Source organism: Euleptes europaea, chromosome 21, assembly GCF_029931775.1.
Source record: "Euleptes europaea isolate rEulEur1 chromosome 21, rEulEur1.hap1, whole genome shotgun sequence".
NCBI classification, from domain to species: Eukaryota; Metazoa; Chordata; class Lepidosauria; order Squamata; family Sphaerodactylidae; genus Euleptes; species Euleptes europaea.
In genome coordinates this window covers 19,140,843-19,159,167 of record NC_079332.1, presented here as the reverse complement: position 1 = coordinate 19,159,167, position 18,325 = coordinate 19,140,843, and the positions used below count along the sequence as shown (strand labels likewise).

Genomic DNA, 18,325 nt, shown 5'->3' with positions numbered 1-18,325 from the left:
TCAATCAAAAACATCCGTCTTTATGCGAGGGATGAGCCGGTTGGAGGGGATTCCCACGAGTCGGGTGCTCCAGAAGAGGAAGAAGCCAGAACGGATTCCTGCCGGCACAGAGTTGGGAGCGTGCGTGCGCATGATGTTTTCAGCCTGTGACTGGGGATGTGGGGGATGGACCGGTGCAGAATTCTCGCTGTGAGTTCTGGGACAGAGATGCAGCCTGTCTTGATCCTTTCCAACCTGGAGACTCGCCTCCTTTAGTTTTTTGGCTCACCTTGTGGTTTTCATGTTCCAATCCCCTTCAGAACCGTCTTCTGGAATCCCTCTGGCGTGTCCTGAAAAATGAGTGAAATGTCATTAATCCAGTTCAAATCTGAAGAAGGGAGCTTTGACTCTCAAAAGCTCCTACCCCAAAAATCTCATTGGTCTTTAAGGTGCTGCTGGACTCGAATCTGGTTCATCTAGTCCTGGCAGTCTGTGAACAGAGAGCGTGTTCTGAGCAAGCATAAGTCCGTTTGCCGGCTCAAACAGAGGAGTACCCGGCCCACCGGCCTCCTCCTGCTGTGCAGCTACTAAACTTATACTCTTCTTTAAGAAGAAGAAGAAGAGTTGGTTTTTATATGCCGACTTTCTCCACTTAAGGAAGAATCAAACAGGCTTACAATCACCTTCCATTCCCCTCCCCACAACAGACACCCGGTGACACAGGTGGGGCTGAGAGAGCTGTGACTAGCCTAAGGTCACCCAGCTGGCTTCATGTGGAGGAGTGGGGAAACCAACCCGGTTCACCAATTAAAGACCACTGTAAGACTAGCAGATTCCCCTGAAGAAGCCGCTTGGACGAAATACGTAGGGAATTTTTAACCTGAGTAATAAAATACATTTTTGCCTATTCTGCTTTGGCCTTATTTTTTTATCTCCCGTGACTGGCACGGCTCTTTTATTCCTCCCAGCCCAGCTCTTTGCCATCTGCTCCAGCGCGTGTGAGAGGGTGTTCCCTGTGCACCGGGCCTTCTGCAGAGGGGCCCACGCTTGATGCATAGCATTTTTCCCCACGCCGCGCAATAAGTTGTGCTCTGGTCCTGTCTGAATTCCTCTTGCTTTCCTTCTCTTGAAGCACAGAAGTGCATTGCTTGCTAAGCCTCGTATGCTGTTGCTGTTTCACGCCAGTCACTCTTCGTGACGGAGGTTGACTGTGAAATTCCCGGCCAAGTGATGGTCCCCTGGTCTTCTACCACTTCTCTTTGCCTTGAGAGTGGCTTCTGCTTTTCATTTTGGCTCCTATTTAGTTTATTGTAGTGTTTTTTATTTACACACCAGAAGGCAGAGATAGAATTCAACAATCTCTGAACACACTGAAAAAGTGGGTGGATGTGAACAGGATGCAATTCAACAAGGAGAAGTGCTGAGTTCTACATCTGGGTAACAGAAATGAGGGACACGCATACTGGATGAGGGATACACTTCTGGGCAGCAGTGTGTGTGAAAAGGATCTTGAGGTATGGGTGGACAATAAGCTAAACATGACCAGCCAGTGTGATACAGCAGCAAAAAAGGCTAATGCGATCTTGGGATGCATCAACAGAGGCATAACATCCAAATTGAAAGATGTCATAGTCCTGCTGTAAACAGCATTGGTCAGGCTGCTCCTGGAGGATTGTGTGCAGTTCTGGAGGCCTCCCTTCAAAAAGGATGTGGGCAGAATGGAGCGGGTGCAGAGGAAAGCGATGAGGATGACCAGAGGCCTGGAGACCCAGCCCTGCGAGGAAAGGCTGAGGGATGTGGGAAAGTTCAATCTGGAGAAGAGGAGGTTGAGGGGGAACAGGATTGCTCTCTTTAAACATTTGAAGGGCTGTCACTTAGAGGAGGGCAGGGAGCTGTTCCTGTTGGCAGCAGAGGAGAGGACTTGCAATAATGGGTTTAAATTGAGGGTGGAAAGGTACCAGCTGGATATTAGGGGAGAAATTTTTTACAGTACAATTTGTTTGACAGTGGTATCAGCTACCTAGGGAGGTGGTGAGCTCCCCCTCATTGGCAGTCTTTAAGCAGAGGCTGGACAAGCACTTGTCAGGGATGCACTAGGCTGATCCTGAATTGAGGAGGGGGTTGGACTAGTTGGCCTCTATGGCTCCTTCCAACTCTATGATTCTGTGATTCTATTATTTTTCCTTTCTTGGTTGGCTTGTTATTTAGGAAGTTTTTGCTATCATTCTCCCTCCTAGTGATTAATATTGTTCTGAACGTTTAAGCCCGCCGTATAGCTTCGTAGATGGTTGTTCATTTAAAATAAACCAACTCACCCTTGGGAACATTTGTTGAGCTGGGAACCTCGCGGTGATTTTGTGGAGGTTTTTCAACCCTCCTAGCTTGCAGTGGACGTAGCCATACAGGTTAGCAGCCTGGAGGGAGATGCCGGCTATCACGAGCGCCTAGGGGAAAAGCAGACGGAGGGTAGATCCTGTTTGGTGCTTTAGCAAAGGGAGGGCAGGAAGGACGGTTCTGGGTGCGGCTGGAGTTTGCTTGCAGGGCTCATATTCTGGGTACATTTTGCAAGTAGAAGTCCCAGCCTAATGATGACTCCATTTTCAAGTTGTGGGCAGGGCCGAGGATACCCAATGGCCATGTGAAAAGGGCGCTCTGAGAACTCTAGTTTGGGGATTTTTTTTAAAGCAAACGGGGGGGGGGGGCTGGCTTTTCTCTCCTTCGGCTTCTGCATGGCGAGGGTTCTTTGTATAGCTGTCACCATTGCAGAGGCACACACAAAGAGGAAGAGGAAGAAGAGTTGGTTTTTATATGCCGACTCTCTACCACTTAAGGGAGAATCAAACCGGCTCACAATCACCTCTCCTTCCCCCCCGCCCACAACAGACAAACTGTAAAGGTAGATGGGGCCGAGAGTGTGACTGGCCCAAGGTCACCCAGCTGGCTTCATGTGTAGGAGTGGGGAAACAAATCCGGTTCACCAGATTAGCCTCCGCCGCTCATGAGGAGGCGTGGGGAATCAAACTCGATTCTCCAGATCAGACTCCACCGCTCCAAACCACCACTCTTAACCACTACACCACATTGGCAGTGGAGTCTCCATGCAGGAGTTTTTCATGCACTTTTACTAAAAAAAAAAAACAGTAATTGCTACCGAGCAATCTTGTTCATTACACCGCTAAGAGTTCCCTGTGCTGCCTGCGTGGATGCTGGGAGATTTTTTTGGGGGGGAGGTGCCCAGTGAGGGTGGGTTTGTGGAGGATGTGATGTCACTTAACGGACGGTGCTCTTGGCTGCCTCCCCTAGTCTCTGTGACCTTCCAGGTTGGAAGCCGAAGCAGAGGAAAAACCTTTTCGAGAGTCGCAGTTCCCTTCGTTGGTTCTGGAAAATATCATCGAATCCTAGAGTTGGAAGGGACCACCAGGGCCATCTAGTCCAACCCCCTGCACAGTGCAGGAAATTCACAACTACCTCCAGCCCCCACACCCCTAGTGACCAGAAGATGGTCAAGATGCCCTCCTTCTCATCATCTGCCTATCGTTGGTCTCTAAAGGGCTACGCTCCAAGAAAGTTGCTTTTCCCAGGGGAACCGACCCCTGCAGTCTGGAGATCAGTCGCCTTTCCAGCATGGCTGCAAGCCACACCTTGATGCCGGCCACCCTAGATGGATTGGGGCTGCAGCGATGGAGAAGGAGAGGCTGACCCTTCCCAACCGGCAGCAGTCCGGCCCCGAAGGATCCCCCCGGCCTCACCAGCCACTTGAGCTTCAAGGAGAACAGGGTGCTGAAAAAGAAAAGGGTCCAGATGATGGGGCAGATGATCAGTCCCAGCCAGAAGATCCGGGCCTCGGCTTCCGTGGGGGCTGCGACGCTGGAAGGGACCTGCAGAGGCGAGAGGGTTCGAGTCAGCTGGCATCACACGGGAAGAGCGCAACATTCAGCAGAAATGGGAACCACTGCAGGGTTCCCACTGATTCTAAGAACGTAGATTCATTTCCTCATGCTGGCTTATACACTTCCTCAGTGTTCATTATAAATGGTGGCTGGCCATCCCGATCCCCAAGCCTTTTGTTTTTTCTTAAATCATATTCAGCAAGCAAATCTCTGCATAAGTATCTTGGCTCCCAACAGAGTGGCCCAAACCTTTGCTGCATTGCTGACAGTCGGCCTAAGGTCATAGAATCAGCACTGCTGACAGTCCTGAGAGAACCGTGACTAGCCCAAGGTCACCCAGCAGGCTTCATGTGGATGAGTGGGGAATCGAACCTGGTTCTCCAGATTAGAGTCTGCCACTCTTAACCACTATGCCACACTGGCTCTCAGACTGATTTGATGGACCAGTGGTCTGATTCTGTATGAGGCAGCCTCAGGGGGAAGACACTGGCTTGGCATGGCTTGTAGAGCACCTGCTTGGCATGCAGGAAGTCCCAAGTTCATTCCCTGGCATCTCTGATTGAAGGATCAGGTGGTAGGTGATGTGGAAGAACCTCCACCTGAGACCCAGGAGAGCCGCTGCCAGTCTGAGCAGGCAATCTTGAGCTAGATGAACCACGCCCTGATTCTGTATAAAGCAACTACCCACGTAGGCATGTGCAGAGTGACTTATGAATGGGCTTCCTAAGTTCAACTCGGGCCACTTGTTTAGGGTGCGCCAGAGAAGCATCCCCTGTGAGACCAGAGGGGCGAGCGTCTCCCAGGCACCTCTGAAGCGCTGCTGGTCCTCCTCTGGGATTATGGGATGTGAACACAGTTGGGGCAGTGGGTGACCTTTGTTGTGGCACAGGCATTCAGAATAGTTAAGCTCCATAATGCATGTTCGGAGAGTATGCTCTACCCCAATTTTTTGTGTATCCTTCCATCTGAGAACCCCTGCTTATTTTAGCAGCCTATCCGTCCCTTGTTGCCGCAGAGCTTTTATGCTCGCTCGCCTGAATGCCGCTCCTTCAGCGGTGCTAAAAAGGAAGGTACGCTAACTTACCTTATTTGTCCATGTGACCTGAAGAGAGTTGAAACACTATCTCATATGATGTTGGAATGTCCCCTATACAATACTTACTGTGATTTTAATTAATCAATGGATTACCACAATTCTAATTAATCAATGGATTACCCGTATTTTAATTATATTGCCTGCCACCGTAACAAAAGATAAAATAGTCCCCTTTTTGCTGGTGGATAGAGATCCAAGAACAAGTGGTGGCCAAGTATCTCTCCACCATATTTTCCTTAAAGAAATAAAGGCTCCCCATTTACTGCTCAAGACCTTTGGGTCACGGGAGCTTGAAAGGAAAGTGAAGAATGGTTAATCAGCTCTTACAACTAAAACAGATGTAGCCCCCCAAAACCACCCATCGGAGTGTACTGGTGGGCAACAGTTTCACGTGCAAAATTAAACTGCATGTTCTCATAGCAGGATAGAACGCAGAGGAACCCACCTGGTTTCAGATGGCGGAGTGGGGAAACCAACTCATTTCTCCAGATTAGCCTCCGCCACTCATGTGGAGGAGTGGGGAATCAAACCCGGTTCTCCAGCTCAGAGTCCACCACTCCAAAACCACCGCTTTTAACTACTACACCACGCTGACTCTCAAAAAAAGAGAAAAGTAAAATCTTAGAAAAGAAAAATCACCCAGCATAACAGGAAAATAGGAGTTGAGAAGCCCCCGCCCCCAAAGGGGGAAACAACATCTCCTTGCATCTAAATTCATGACCTCCTGGTCTAATCCCATCAGTGATTCCAAAGCCTTCTTTCTAACATTTGGTGTATCAATAGAAGAGAAGGACAAATTAAACCCTAAACTCAAACACCTTATCCTCCATCAACTTATCAGTTAATGTCAGACTGAGTCCATCTGATGAGCTCTGGTATAGACTCACAATCTAACAAAAAGAGCTTAAATTTTACTGCAAGCCATATGAGAAATTTGACTACATCCAGTGTCCAGCAGTACATCAGAATTTGAAATGCATTTAGGAGCTTGCAGAAGAGTGTGCAAGAATGAGACCTGCACTGCCTAGCTGGCGCTGCTGAAATCCAAACAGGGGCCCCATATAGTAAAAAGGACAGGATTTTTGCTTGATAAACCTCCAGAACCATCGGAATAGGGTTGGGCCCCCAGACTGAAAAAAGAACCTCCTGACAGCAACTAAATGCGCTTTCATTCCTTCCAAACCACGATTAAGATTAATAGACTAGGTATTGGAAGCTGTAAAATTAAATCCAAGATAACCAAACGGGTGCTCATTCAGATGCCCTTTAATTATCCAAGACTAACAATTTTCTATGGATGTCCACTTAACTGAAAAACTAAAACCTTCAGTTTACTATAATTAATAACCAACTGGTTATCCTGGCAAAAACTCACCAGACCACAAAGTATACAGTTTAAGCCTACTCGCGTACAAGATAATAACACAAGCATCATCTGCAGACAATAAAATCAGCAGATGATGAGCACTGAATTCAGGAAGATGGAAATTACTGTGATTTAACTTGAGCGGGAGACTGTATAAGTACAAATTTAAAAGATCTGGGGCTAAAATACAGCCCTGTTGAACTTCTTTCGTTAGATTGGGATACTGAAATTAGATTGGGATACTTTCCAGTGACAGGGCATCTCACCTTAACTAAAGATGTAAAGTTCAAAGATTTAATTAAAAATAGTAGTCTTGGTGTCGTGTGTAACTGTTCCAATTTGCTCCACAGACATGAGTGAGAAATCAAATTGAATGCAGCACATAAATCAGTAAAAGGGGCATAGAGCTTCCTACTAAGAGAAAAATGCTTATCTGCCAAAAAAAAGAAAGAGTATAAGTATGGTGGCGCTTAGAGGAACCGTCGTAAAAACTAATTTGTTCTGGAGCATTACAGAAAATTTTTCCATCCACTGACACAGTCTTAACTTAAAATGGGCAGCATATAATTTCCAAGGAATTGAAAGTAAACTAATGGGGCGATAATTAGAAGGCAGATTAAACTGTCCCTTTTTATGGGCAGGAACAATTATGGCTTGAAGCCATTTATCTAGTATTTTTTTTTCTGAAGTAACAATGACAGCGAATGCAACAGCTGAAATAGCCCACCAATTGGTTTCTAACTTTAAAAGCTCAGCAGGCCAAGGGTAAAGATTTCCTCAATAGAAGAAGAAGAAGAGTTGGTTTTTATATACCAACTTTCTCTGCCACTTAAGGGAGAATCAGACTGGCTTACAATCGCCTTCCCTTCCCCACAACAGACACCCTGTGAGGTAGTGAGAGAGTGTGACTAGCCCAAGGCTTCATGTGGGGAAACCAACCCAGTTCACCAGATTAGCTTCTGCCGCTCATGTGGAGGAGCGGGGAATCAAACCCAGTTCTCCAGATCAGAGTCCATTGCTCCAAACCACTGCTCTTAACCACTACACCACACTAGCTCTCTAATAGGAGCCACCTATCCAAATGATCTAAATTGATAATCGGAGGAGAGGGTCCATCAGGCAAAACACACATTGTGGACTGATTCCGGAACAGGCTGAGTTGAGACCACGCTGAACAGCGTCTTTTGCAAAACCCGCCAAAGAGAGTGCCGCTGTTCTGTGTTCCATGTGATGCATTTCCTGCATCGGGCCCCATTTGGAAGGGAGACGTTCGCCTTGCCTGTGGAAATAAGCACCTTAGGAACATACCTTCTTGGCTTCGTACACCCAGTGGCTTTTCCCGTCTTCGTCAATCTGGTTCCACCATCGCAGGCCAACCAGCAGTCTTCCGGTGACGTTCTAAGTGGCAAAATGAAAAGCGGCAGCTGCTTCAGAGAGGAGGCCTGGGTTTGTGGGATGACTTTGATTTGTTGGAGGTGGTGGTTTAAAATTGCACTAATACCCAAGATCTGCACCATTTACCGGGGGATTGGACTGCTTCAGAGGAGGCTGTTGCAACTCTGCCTGAGTCACTGATCTGGGCCGGAGGCCAACAGGAAGCACAGTCAGAACGATGCCTCATGCCAACGTGCAAATGATGGGCTCATCTGTCCCTTTTAATTCAGAAAAACAACCCCCTCGGCTATTGGAAGCTTGAGAAATCTCACCCTACATGAGGAAAGGAGCCTCATTTCAGATGAGCGCTGCGGGTCTTTCACAGGCTGCTGAGACCTTTTTGTGCTCAGGACTGGGTTGAGCCAATCAAAGGAAGCAAGACTCAGCTGTAAAGCAATATCCTATGGGGATGGGTTTTGGGAAGAGGCTGTGGTCCAAGCGGTAGAGCAGCTTGCTGTGCTTGCAAAAGTTCCCTGGTTCAGTCACTACTGGACTTGTAGTGTTTAGTGGATAGATCGAGTTGAAAGGTATCCCCAGTGAGCCAGGCAGTTGATTTTTCAAAACACTGAAATTATTTTTAATACAAGCATTTCCAGGTCTTGCAGGTGCCATCTTGGAAGAGGCATTCCTTTTCTCGCTCCCACTGCAGGGAATGTCTCTTCTCAGAGATGCCCCCAGGACATTTGTGCATTATAAACGAGGAAAGCGCGCTTGAGTCCTTCAAAAATCTTCTCTTACTGGTCTGCACATTCATGACAAATCACCATAATCCATTAATCAATGGAAAGTGGTAGGAGGACTTGACTACAGTGGGTTTAATTGGGTGCCCACCCTACATGTAAGTCCAGGATGTCTTTTGGGGCCAGAAATTCTGTGATCCAGAGCGAAGAGCCAAATGGGGCCAGGTGGCACAGGGGCAGGTTCCGGGGACAGCCCGGGGATTCTTACCTTCACAGACCAAAAATCGAAGGACAGGAGGAGGAGAATGACCACGAAGCAGGCAACGAAGCTCTTGCTGAACCAATCGCAGAACAAGTAGGTCATGATGGCGCTCACCCGGAAGAAGAGGTGGAAGAAGGTGGCCAGCGGGTGCCTAAGAGAACAAGCCGGCATGCCCGTGAGTTGTGAGGATAGGGACCGTCGCTCTGGCTCACACACATGCAGGTTGCCTCTGATGCTGTCCCTGCAACGCCAGCAAGTGAAAACTTCAACCAGGAAGTGGGGCTACGGGGTGGGGGGAACATGGCAGCCTTTCCTCAATGTTCCCCAAAGCACCTCCCCCTTCAAATAGTAACTCTTTGGCCAGGCAGAGAGACGCATTCGGGCTAGGGATGCCAACCTCCAGGTACTAGCTTGAGATCTCCTGCTATTACAACTGATCTCCAGCCGATAGAGAGCAGTTCACCTGGACAAAATGGTTGCTTTGGCAATTGGGCTCTATGGCATTGAAGTCCCCTCCCAAAACCTCATCCTCCTCAGGCTCCGCCCCCAAAACCTCCTGGCAGTGGCAAACAGGGTCATCTAGTCCAACCCCCTGCACAATGCAGGAAATTCACAACTGCCTCCCTCCTCCACACCCCCAGTGACCCCTACTCCATGCCCAGAGGATGGCCAAGGTGCTCTCCCTCTCATGATCTGCCTAAGGTCAGAGAATCAACCTTGCTGACAGATGGCCATCTAGCCTCTTCTTAAAACCTCCCGGGAAGGAGAGCTCACCACCTCCCGAGGAAGCCTGTTCCACTGAGGGACCGCTCTAACTGTTAGAAAGTTCTTTCTAATGTCTAGATGGAAACTCTTTTGATTTAATTTCAACCCGCTGGTTCTGGTCCGACCTTCTGGGGCAACAGAAAACTCGGCACCATCCTCCATATGACAGCCCTTCAAGTACTTGAAGATGGTTACCATATCCCCTCTCAGTCTTCTCCTTTTCAGGCTAAACATATCCAGCTGTTTCAACCTTTCCTCAAAGGACCTGGGTCTCCAGACCCCTCACCGTCTTTGTTGCCCTCCTCTGGACATGTTCCAGCTTGTCTATATCCTTCTTAAATTGCAGTGCCCAAAACTGAACACAGTACTCTAGGTGAGTACATCTGTTGATACAGCCCCAGATCCCATTTGCCTTTTTAGTTACCGCATCACACTGCTCATGTTCAGTGTTTGGTCTACTGAGACCCGCAGAATTCAGTGCAGGTTACTGCTTCATTGCTACAAATGCATCCTCAGTGGGAGCCAATTGACCAGAAGATGGTGTCAGCTCTGGGCCCACTAGCCAAATTCTGGGCCCACTAGTGACTAGACACTAGACAGGAATTCCGAATTCCATAGAAAGTTGGTTTATTTAGAAAATACACAGAGAGCTTCAGAAATTGACTTGGAAACAGCAAGGACACGAATGAGTAAGGGTTTTGGGTGCAGACGATAAAAAGATGAGAAGAGACATTCTGGGTTGCCTAGGCAACATTAGATAACGGGTCCCCGTTCCCAGAGAATAACGAAGTCAAAACAAAGTGAAACTGAATAAACAACCTTGAAAAGCCATCTGGCCTGTCCACCTTGTTGGCGAGTACCAGGCCGTGCCTGCATTCTGCCCCCTTTAAGGCCCCCTCCCACCTCCCCGGTCAGACGGGGAGGGTTTTTCTGGGTATGACACATGGAACTGGCGGACTAGCCGGGGGGGCAGAAACGTGGTGGTGAGTTACCCATTCGTCATACCCAGGACCGAAGTGTTTCCAACGAACTAGATACTGTAGCAAACCCCTGTGGACACGGGAATCAAGGATCTTGAAAACTTCAAAGTGTTCCTCTCTTCCCACCATGCTAGGTACCTCTGGGGGAGCTTCTGGATGCCATTCGGGCGAGGGTACATGTTGTTTAAGAAGACTAACATGGAACACTGGATGTACCTTTGGGGAGGGCGAGCTCTACGGTCACTTTATTGATGATTCTCGATACGGGAAAAGGCCCTAGGTACTTTTCACTGAGTTTCCTGCAGGGGCGCAGGGAATGTAGGTTTTTGGTGGACAGATACACAAGATCCCCCACCTTGATTTCCCAACCAGGCGAACGATGTTTATCAGCTTGAACCTTGTACTTTCGTTTAGCGTGTTCTAAATTCCTTTGCAACCACGGCCAGGTGGTCTGAATTGCTTGGACCCATTTGTTTATGTCGGCGCCCCCCTCCTCCCCTGAAACGTCAATACTGCCTAAGGGCCTGAACTCTCTCCCGTACTCTGCGTAGAATGGGCTAAACCCCGTAGACTGATGCACAGCATTATTATAAGAATACTCAGCAAAAGGAAGGAGGTCGACCCAGTCATCTTGATGGTAATTAACATAACATCGCAGATAACATTCCAACACGTTTGGTCTGCCCATCGGTCTGAGGATGAAATTCACTTGAGAGCCCCTGCTCCACCCCCACTAATTTGAGAAAAGCCCTCCAAAACTTAGCTACATATTGAGGCCCGCAGTCGGAGACCACCTTGCGTGGAAACGAATGATATTTGAAGACATGTGACACAAATAACCGGGCCAACCTTGGGGCAGAAAGCATGCCAGCGCAAGGAACTAAATGTACTTGCTTGGAAAACAGATCCGTAATCACCCATAAGACAGTTTCCCCCCTGCTGAGAGGGACATCAGTCATGAAATCCATAGCAATAACTTCCCATGGTCTCGAGGGTGTTTCCAACGGTTGCAGCAATCCGGGAGCTTCCCTGGGGCCGTTTGGCGACAGCGCAGGTGGGACAACTGCGAACGAAGGCGTCTAAGTCTGATCGCATTTTCAGCCACCAGAACTGCTGCCGGAGTAGGTGTAGCGACTTTACGAAACCAAAATGTCCTGCAGACTTCACCCCATGAGCAAGACCCAACACCTCCCCCCGAAGTATTTTAGGCACATACAATTTGGTGTCTTTAAACCACAGCTCCCCCCTCCTCACAAGATTTGCAGGAATGGCATTGGTTAACTATTCCGTTTGGCAACCCTGGACCAACGCGTCTCCGAAGGAACTAGGTAGTCCCTCCGGGAGAGTAAATGGGGAAGAGGATTCCGGAGGTTCCTCAGGAGTAGGACTTGCGGGTTCCCCCGATGCTTCAGTTTGCAGCGCTGCAGGGAGGAGGGCGAGCGTTTCACTCGGGCGCGGTACGTCCACAACCTCGAGGGACTGTTGTGCTTGGGCACTGGTCTGCACAGCTAACGTAGGCGTCAGACCCCTCTGTGCGGGAGTGAAAAGTGATTCCGTGGGGTGTTCCAGCTTACTCGGGTATTGGGGAAGCCTGGACAAAGCATCCGCCAGCTGGTTTTGTTTCCCCGGGACATGGCATATTATGAAATTGAACTTGGAAAAGAAATCCGCCCATCGCACCTGTTTGGCGGAGTCCCCGTTAAGGCTTCCAAGTTCTTGTGATCGGTACACACCTCAAACGGGGTGTCTGCCCCCTCTAGAAAATGTCTCCATACCGTTAAAGCTTGCTTTACAGCGGCGTCCTCTTTTTCCCAAATGGGCCAGTTCAGCTGGGACTGGGAAAACCTCTTGGAAAAATACGCACAGGGGTGCAGCTGATCGTCTTTCCCCCGCTGCAAGAGGCCCCCCCATGGCTACCTCGGAAGCATCTACCTGAATGACGAATGGCCACCCGCAATCCGGATGTTTCAGTACGGGCTCAGTTGTAAACAATTGTTTAAGAGTCTCAAAAGCCTTTTGACACTCCGGTGTCCACTGCACCCGTGCGCTCGCTGAGTAGCTGCATTTCCCTTCCCCTTGGTTTTAAGGAGGTCGATGATGGGTAGCGCAACTTGGGCAAAGTTTTTTAGAAAACCCCTGTAAAAATTTGTGAACCCTAGGAACTGTTGTACTTGTTTATGGGTGGAGGGTGGTTCCCAGTCTACTACAGCTCACACCTTTTCAGGATCCATGGTTAGTCCTTGGTGCGAAATGATGTAACCTAGGAAAGTCAATTGGTCCTGGTGGAACTCACATTTAGACACCTTGGCATAGAGTTGACTTTCTCTGAGACGTTGTAACATTTCTTTGACCATGGCAACATGTTCCTCGTAAGGCTTAGAGTAAATGAGAATATCATCTAAGTAGACTACCACTCCTTTAAATAGGAGATCATTAAGTATTTCATTTATCAATTGCATGAAGACCCTTGGAGCACTTTTCAAGCCAAAGGGCATCACCAGGTACTCGAACATCCCGAAGCAGCTGGAAAAGGCAGTTAACGGTTCATCCCCCTCTCGGATTCTCACGCGATAATATGCTTCAACCAGATCCAACTTAGTGAAGATACACCCTTCTTTCAACTGGCTTAATAAATCTGAAATTAGGGGGATAGGGTAGGCATTAGTTTGGGTGACCGCATTGAGTTTACAAAAATCTATACACAAATGCAGATCACCTATCTTCTTGCGCACGAAAAAGGCAGGGGCGCAATTTGGGGCGGTGGATGGTTGAATGAACCCTAGCACTAGGTTTTTGTCTAAAAGTCTCTGAGTACCGACTTCTCTTTGGGGCTCATTGGATAAATTTTGCTCTTGGGTAATGTACCTTCTCCCACCAATTCAATGGTGCAGTCTGTTCTGTGGTGGGGAGGGAGTACATCACACTCCTGTACATCAAAAACGTCAGCATAGTCCGAATATTTGGGGGGTAGTTGAGAAGGGTTAGCAGTATTACTTGGCTGTGCCGCCATGGCGGGTTCTCTCACCGCTATTTCTTTGCGATGGCGATCGCATTGTGGTTGGGGAAACTCTATTGTTCTGGCTGCCCAGTCTATAGTGGGGCTGTGCCCACGTAACCAATTCACCCCCAACACCACTGCGTATCGAATGCTCGGTGCTATCGTGAAATGCAACTGTTCCCAGCGATGGCCCACTCCCATGGCAACTCTACCGGTGCAATGGTCCACTGGTCCTCCCCAAAATTCACTGCTATCCATTTGAGCAAACTGGATGGGTTGGGGTAGGCGCACCACTTTTACTTTTAAGGCCTGAAACGGTCCTCGTTAATTAGGGTGCGGGCGCAACCGGAATCAACTAGGGCCTTTACATGGATCTGGGGACCCCCCTTGCAGGACTGCAAAATAACGTTTAGGAACATAGTTTCCTCTACATCGCTCATCATTCTTGGAGCTTCAGGTTGCGCGGGCACAACAGTCTGTGGTGGCACTCCATCTACCACAGACCCAGTCCGTTTTTTGATGGCTTTGGTATTGGGACGAGGTTCAGCGCTGCATTTGCCCAGGTTCCTTCCTCTTCCGATGAAGCCGAGTGGTTCTCACCCAGAGCTACGGCATTTGTAATCTGGGGCCCTGTGGGGCCAATTGATGGGGCAGTGGGGCTATTTGCCACAGGCGTTTCCGCATCAAGATTGAGTGCAGGGGGAGCCTTGCGCCCGGTGGTGGCGCCCCGTCCGGCAGCCTTCTTCGCCTTCCCCCGCCTCCTGCCCGAACCAAACTATCCGAACGGGGGTCTGGGCATCTAGGTCGAGACGGGCAAGCTGCTGCAAAGTGGCCCATCGCCCCGCAGACGAGACAGGCTCCACTCTGGAACTGTCAGTAGTTGAAACAACCGGGCATCGCAGTGGGGGAGCGGGCACTTTTGGAGGTGCCTGATCCTGCCGTGGCCCGAGGGTTTTTGCCCTATGTCTGGAGAGAGAGAGTACCTGCCGGCGGTTTTCCACTTCCTCTGCAAGCAAGATCCAGCCTTCGAGGTGCAGCAGATCTCTCTGCATGAGAGCCCAGTACAGAACTTCTTGGTGCAGTCCTTCACAAAAGCACTGCACTCGTGTGGCTTAATCCAGTCCACGATTTTACTGGCGAGTCTTTGGAACTCACTGGCATACTCTCTGACTGACTTTGTTCCTTGTCGCAGTTGGAGGATGGTAGTCTTGGCCCTTTCCGTCCGGAAGGGATCCTCGAAACGCTTTCGAAGAGCTCGCATGAACTTGTTCAGGGTATGGAGGGATTGGGCCCGAGTATCGAACTGTTGAATCATCCACTCTGCCACCTCCCCCTGCAGTAGGGATGATACGTAGCGAACCCGACTGTCCTCAGTGGGGAAAGTCATTCTTTGCTCTTTCATAAAACTGTTGACATGGTGCAGAAAGTATGGTAATTCCTCTGCAGAGCCATCGAAGGTGGTCCGCAATTCTCGGTGTGAAGCATACGGGCGTGGGGGGGGGCATAGGGGTACCCCGGGGGCGGCAGTGGCACCGGTGCTGGTTGTCCCGGCGGAGACAGCACTGGAGCCGGTTGTCCTGGCGGAGGTAATGCTGGTGCCGGCTGTCCCGGCAGAGGCGGTGCTGGAGCAGGTTGTCCTGGCGGGGGTGGCGCCGGGGTCGGTAGCCTCACCTGTGGCGGTACTGGTGCCGGCAGGACCAGGGCGGGGGTCGGTTGAGCCCGTTGCCACCTCCCCATCTCCCTCCACATAGTGGCCATTTGATCTTGCACTTGAGCAAGCTGCTCTTGTAAATCCAGATTTTGGGACCGTAGGCGCTGGACCTCCTCGGCCCCTCCTGTGCGGCAAGCTTGGGATATTCGGAGGCCTGTATTCCAGTCTCCTAGACCTTCCTCCCCCAGGTACCCTCTGCCCTCCTGCGCAAAGCTACTGTGGCAATCGGCATCAGCCAGTCTTTGCCGGTGAACAGTGTCCCTGGACGGGAGAGGGAGATACGAGGGATCAGGGGAGAATGAACCAAGCGACCACTCATCCCCCCCCCCATTTCCGGCGTCCTAGTGTCCTTGGTCCACGCTCCGAGCAGGGCGGATGTTCTTGTGGCTAGTGTCACAGTCGCTTCCGCGGTCGCCAAAGCCTCCGCTTGCGCGGTCGCCAGTGCCTCCGCTTGCTCGGCCAACGTCACCGCGTTAGCCGCCTCCAGCTTGGCAACACACTCAGCGGCTACAGCTGTCAAAATCGGTTCGAACCCCAGTTGTAACAATAACAGTTCGTTGCCATTACCTAGTTGTAGTAAAGCCTGTCGCGCAAGCTCCCCAGGGACGGGATGTCCCAAAGCTGCTTCCAGCATCTGTTGAACATCGGCCTCGGTAGTGGTGTCCACTGGCAAATCCTTTAAGCTCAGGACCACTTTAGCGGCAACATTTTTGGCCTCCAGACGGAACCATTCCTGACCCTCTGGCGGACCCGTCTCGGCTGGCACTCCTGCCATGTCGTCCGGGAGGGGTAGACCGCTTCTCCGTAGCAGTTCTTCGCCTCCGCCTAGTATGCAGGTTTCCCCGACTAGTCGTGTCAGAAGACCCGTGTCCTGCTTGGCTAGATGGGTTTCCTCAAGCAGACTGGCAAGCCAACGTGTTTCGTCCCGAGCCCGTTGCACGGCTTCCAGTTTCCACTGGAGCCACTCTCAAGGACAACCCACTGCAAGGCAACCAAACCCGCTAGCCGAAAGGCCTCCTGATGAGTGCGACGCGGTTCCTCCAGGAGCTCCCGCTGGAGGGCCCCCCTGGCTTGACTAGCCAGGGCGCGGCCGGCAGCCGTAGAGCAGTAGTGAATGATTTGTGTCCTAATGTCAACTCTGGGCCGACTAGGCAAATTCCAATAACCGACTTCTAGACAGGAATTCCTTAGAAAGTTGGTTTATTTAGAAAACACACAGCGAAGGACACGAATGTGTAAGGGTTTTGGGTGCCGACGTTAAAAAGATGAGAAGAGACATTCTGGGTTGCCTAGGCAACATTAGATAACCGGTCCCCATTCCCAGAGAATAACGAAGTCAAAACAAAATGAAACTGTATAAACAGAACAACCTTGAAAAGCCATCTGGCCTGTCCGCCTTGTTGGCGAGTACCAGGCCGTGCCTGACAGATGGTCTCCAGGGAGACATCTGGCTCAAGGACCCAGGTGAGCTTGGAAAAGACAACCTTAACCCTGTGAAGCTCAGGAGTAGGGTTGCTGGAAGTAGGGTTGCGGGTCTCCCACAATTACAACTGATCTCCAGGAGATCAGTTCCCCTGGAGAAGATGGCCTTTTTGGAAGATGGACTCTATGGCATTATATCCCACTGAAGTACCTCCTTCCCCAAACCCCACCCTCCTCAGGCTCCAGGTATTTCGCTGCCAGGTCCAGGATGGGAAATACCTGGAGAATTTGGGGGTGGAGCCTGAGGAGGGTGGGGTTTGGAGAGGGGAGGAACTTCAATGCCATACAGTCCAATTGCCAAAGTGGCCATTTTCTCCAGGGGAACTGATCTCTATTAGCTGGAGATCAGTTGTAGTAGCAGGAGATCTCCAGCTACCACCTAGAGGTTGGCAACCCTACCCTTCAGGCTGTGTGTAACAATGATCTTTTGGGGTCCACATTCAGTTCCTTGCCTGAGAAACGAGAAGAGGTCTATGGAGGTCACTCTACTTTTTTCCCTTCCCTCCATTGCCTGTGGTCAGTGCTTGGGACCTTCTCATGGGATCTCTGTCCCAGGATGTGGGGCAGGTGAGACCCTGTTGATCAGCAGAGGCCTGTGGCAGCTGCTCTTGAAGAGAAAGCAGCAGGTTTCCCCACTTCCTCTTTTCTGCGCCCCGCATGTGCTGTCTAGACAACCCTCTTGTTGGGGCCACTGGGGGGTGGGGGCTCACTGAACGAAGCCAGCCTTGGATTTCCCCTCTGTGGGCTGCAGCCACCGTGGAGTCACATGGGCGGCAGAATTAGCTCTTCAGAAGAAAAACAGCGGCACGCTTCTCTCCTGGCTTTGGCAGTTCCTCTGTCGGGGGCCCCTCTGCTGATTTCCATTCAGGGGGGCAACGGGGAGGCAAAAACAGCCCTGATCTCAGCCCCCAAGATCAAGTTAATTCATGCCATCGTATTCCCTGTTACTATGTAGGGGAATACTGGACAATGAAGAAAGCTGATAGGAAGAAAGTAGATTCCTTTGAAATGTGGTGTTGGAGGAGAGGGTTACGGATCCCGTGGACTGCCCAAAAACACACACAAATCAGTGGGTTATAGAACAAGTCAAGCCTGAACTGACCCTAGAAACTAAAATGACTAAAATGAGGCTATTGAACTTTGGTGTCATTATGAGAAGACCAGAGTCACTGGAAAAGTCAATCATGCCAGAAAAAGTGGAAGGCAGCAGGAAAAGAGGAAGGCCCAACAAGAGATGGATGGACTCTATAAAGGAAGCCATGGCCCTCCGTTTGCAAGACCTGAGCAAAGCTGTTAAGGATAGGCCATTTCGGAGGACATTGATTCATAGGGTCACCAGGAGTTGGAAGCAACTTGACGGCACTTCACACACACACAAAGCCCACCCCCATTCTTGATGGTGGGCTTGCACCCACTGGGCATGGTGCGGGGGCTGCCAGCTCTGCTAGCAAAATTAGCTTCTGCCTGGCTCCTGTGTGGAAGTAGCCGGAGTCGAGACATGTGTGGTTATCACCCAACACTTTCCCACTGATTTACCAGGGGAGTTTGCTGCTGGGTTTTTCCTCCGTGGCAGTGCAGAGGGATGGAGAGGAAATGGCAAGGCTTTATAGCCTGCCCTATCACATGGGCACAGGGCAGGTGACAAGGGATATTCCCACTTCCTCCTGCCCTGAAATGCTGTG

At 50.2% G+C, this 18,325-nt stretch overlaps 1 protein-coding gene across 1 annotated transcript in view; it reads right to left on the bottom strand.

Annotated features, from left to right (window-relative positions):
* The window catches only part of TVP23A (trans-golgi network vesicle protein 23 homolog A), a 38,783-nt gene continuing 20,458 nt past the window's right edge, over nt 1-18,325 (bottom strand). Inside the window, exons 4-8 of the mRNA XM_056866231.1 lie at nt 8,714-8,858; nt 7,640-7,729; nt 3,729-3,857; nt 2,295-2,423; nt 1-150 (exon numbers count right to left, since the gene is read on the bottom strand). Coding sequence (XP_056722209.1) covers nt 1-150; nt 2,295-2,423; nt 3,729-3,857; nt 7,640-7,729; nt 8,714-8,858 — 643 coding nt within the window. The remainder of the gene's footprint in view (nt 151-2,294; nt 2,424-3,728; nt 3,858-7,639; nt 7,730-8,713; nt 8,859-18,325) is intronic.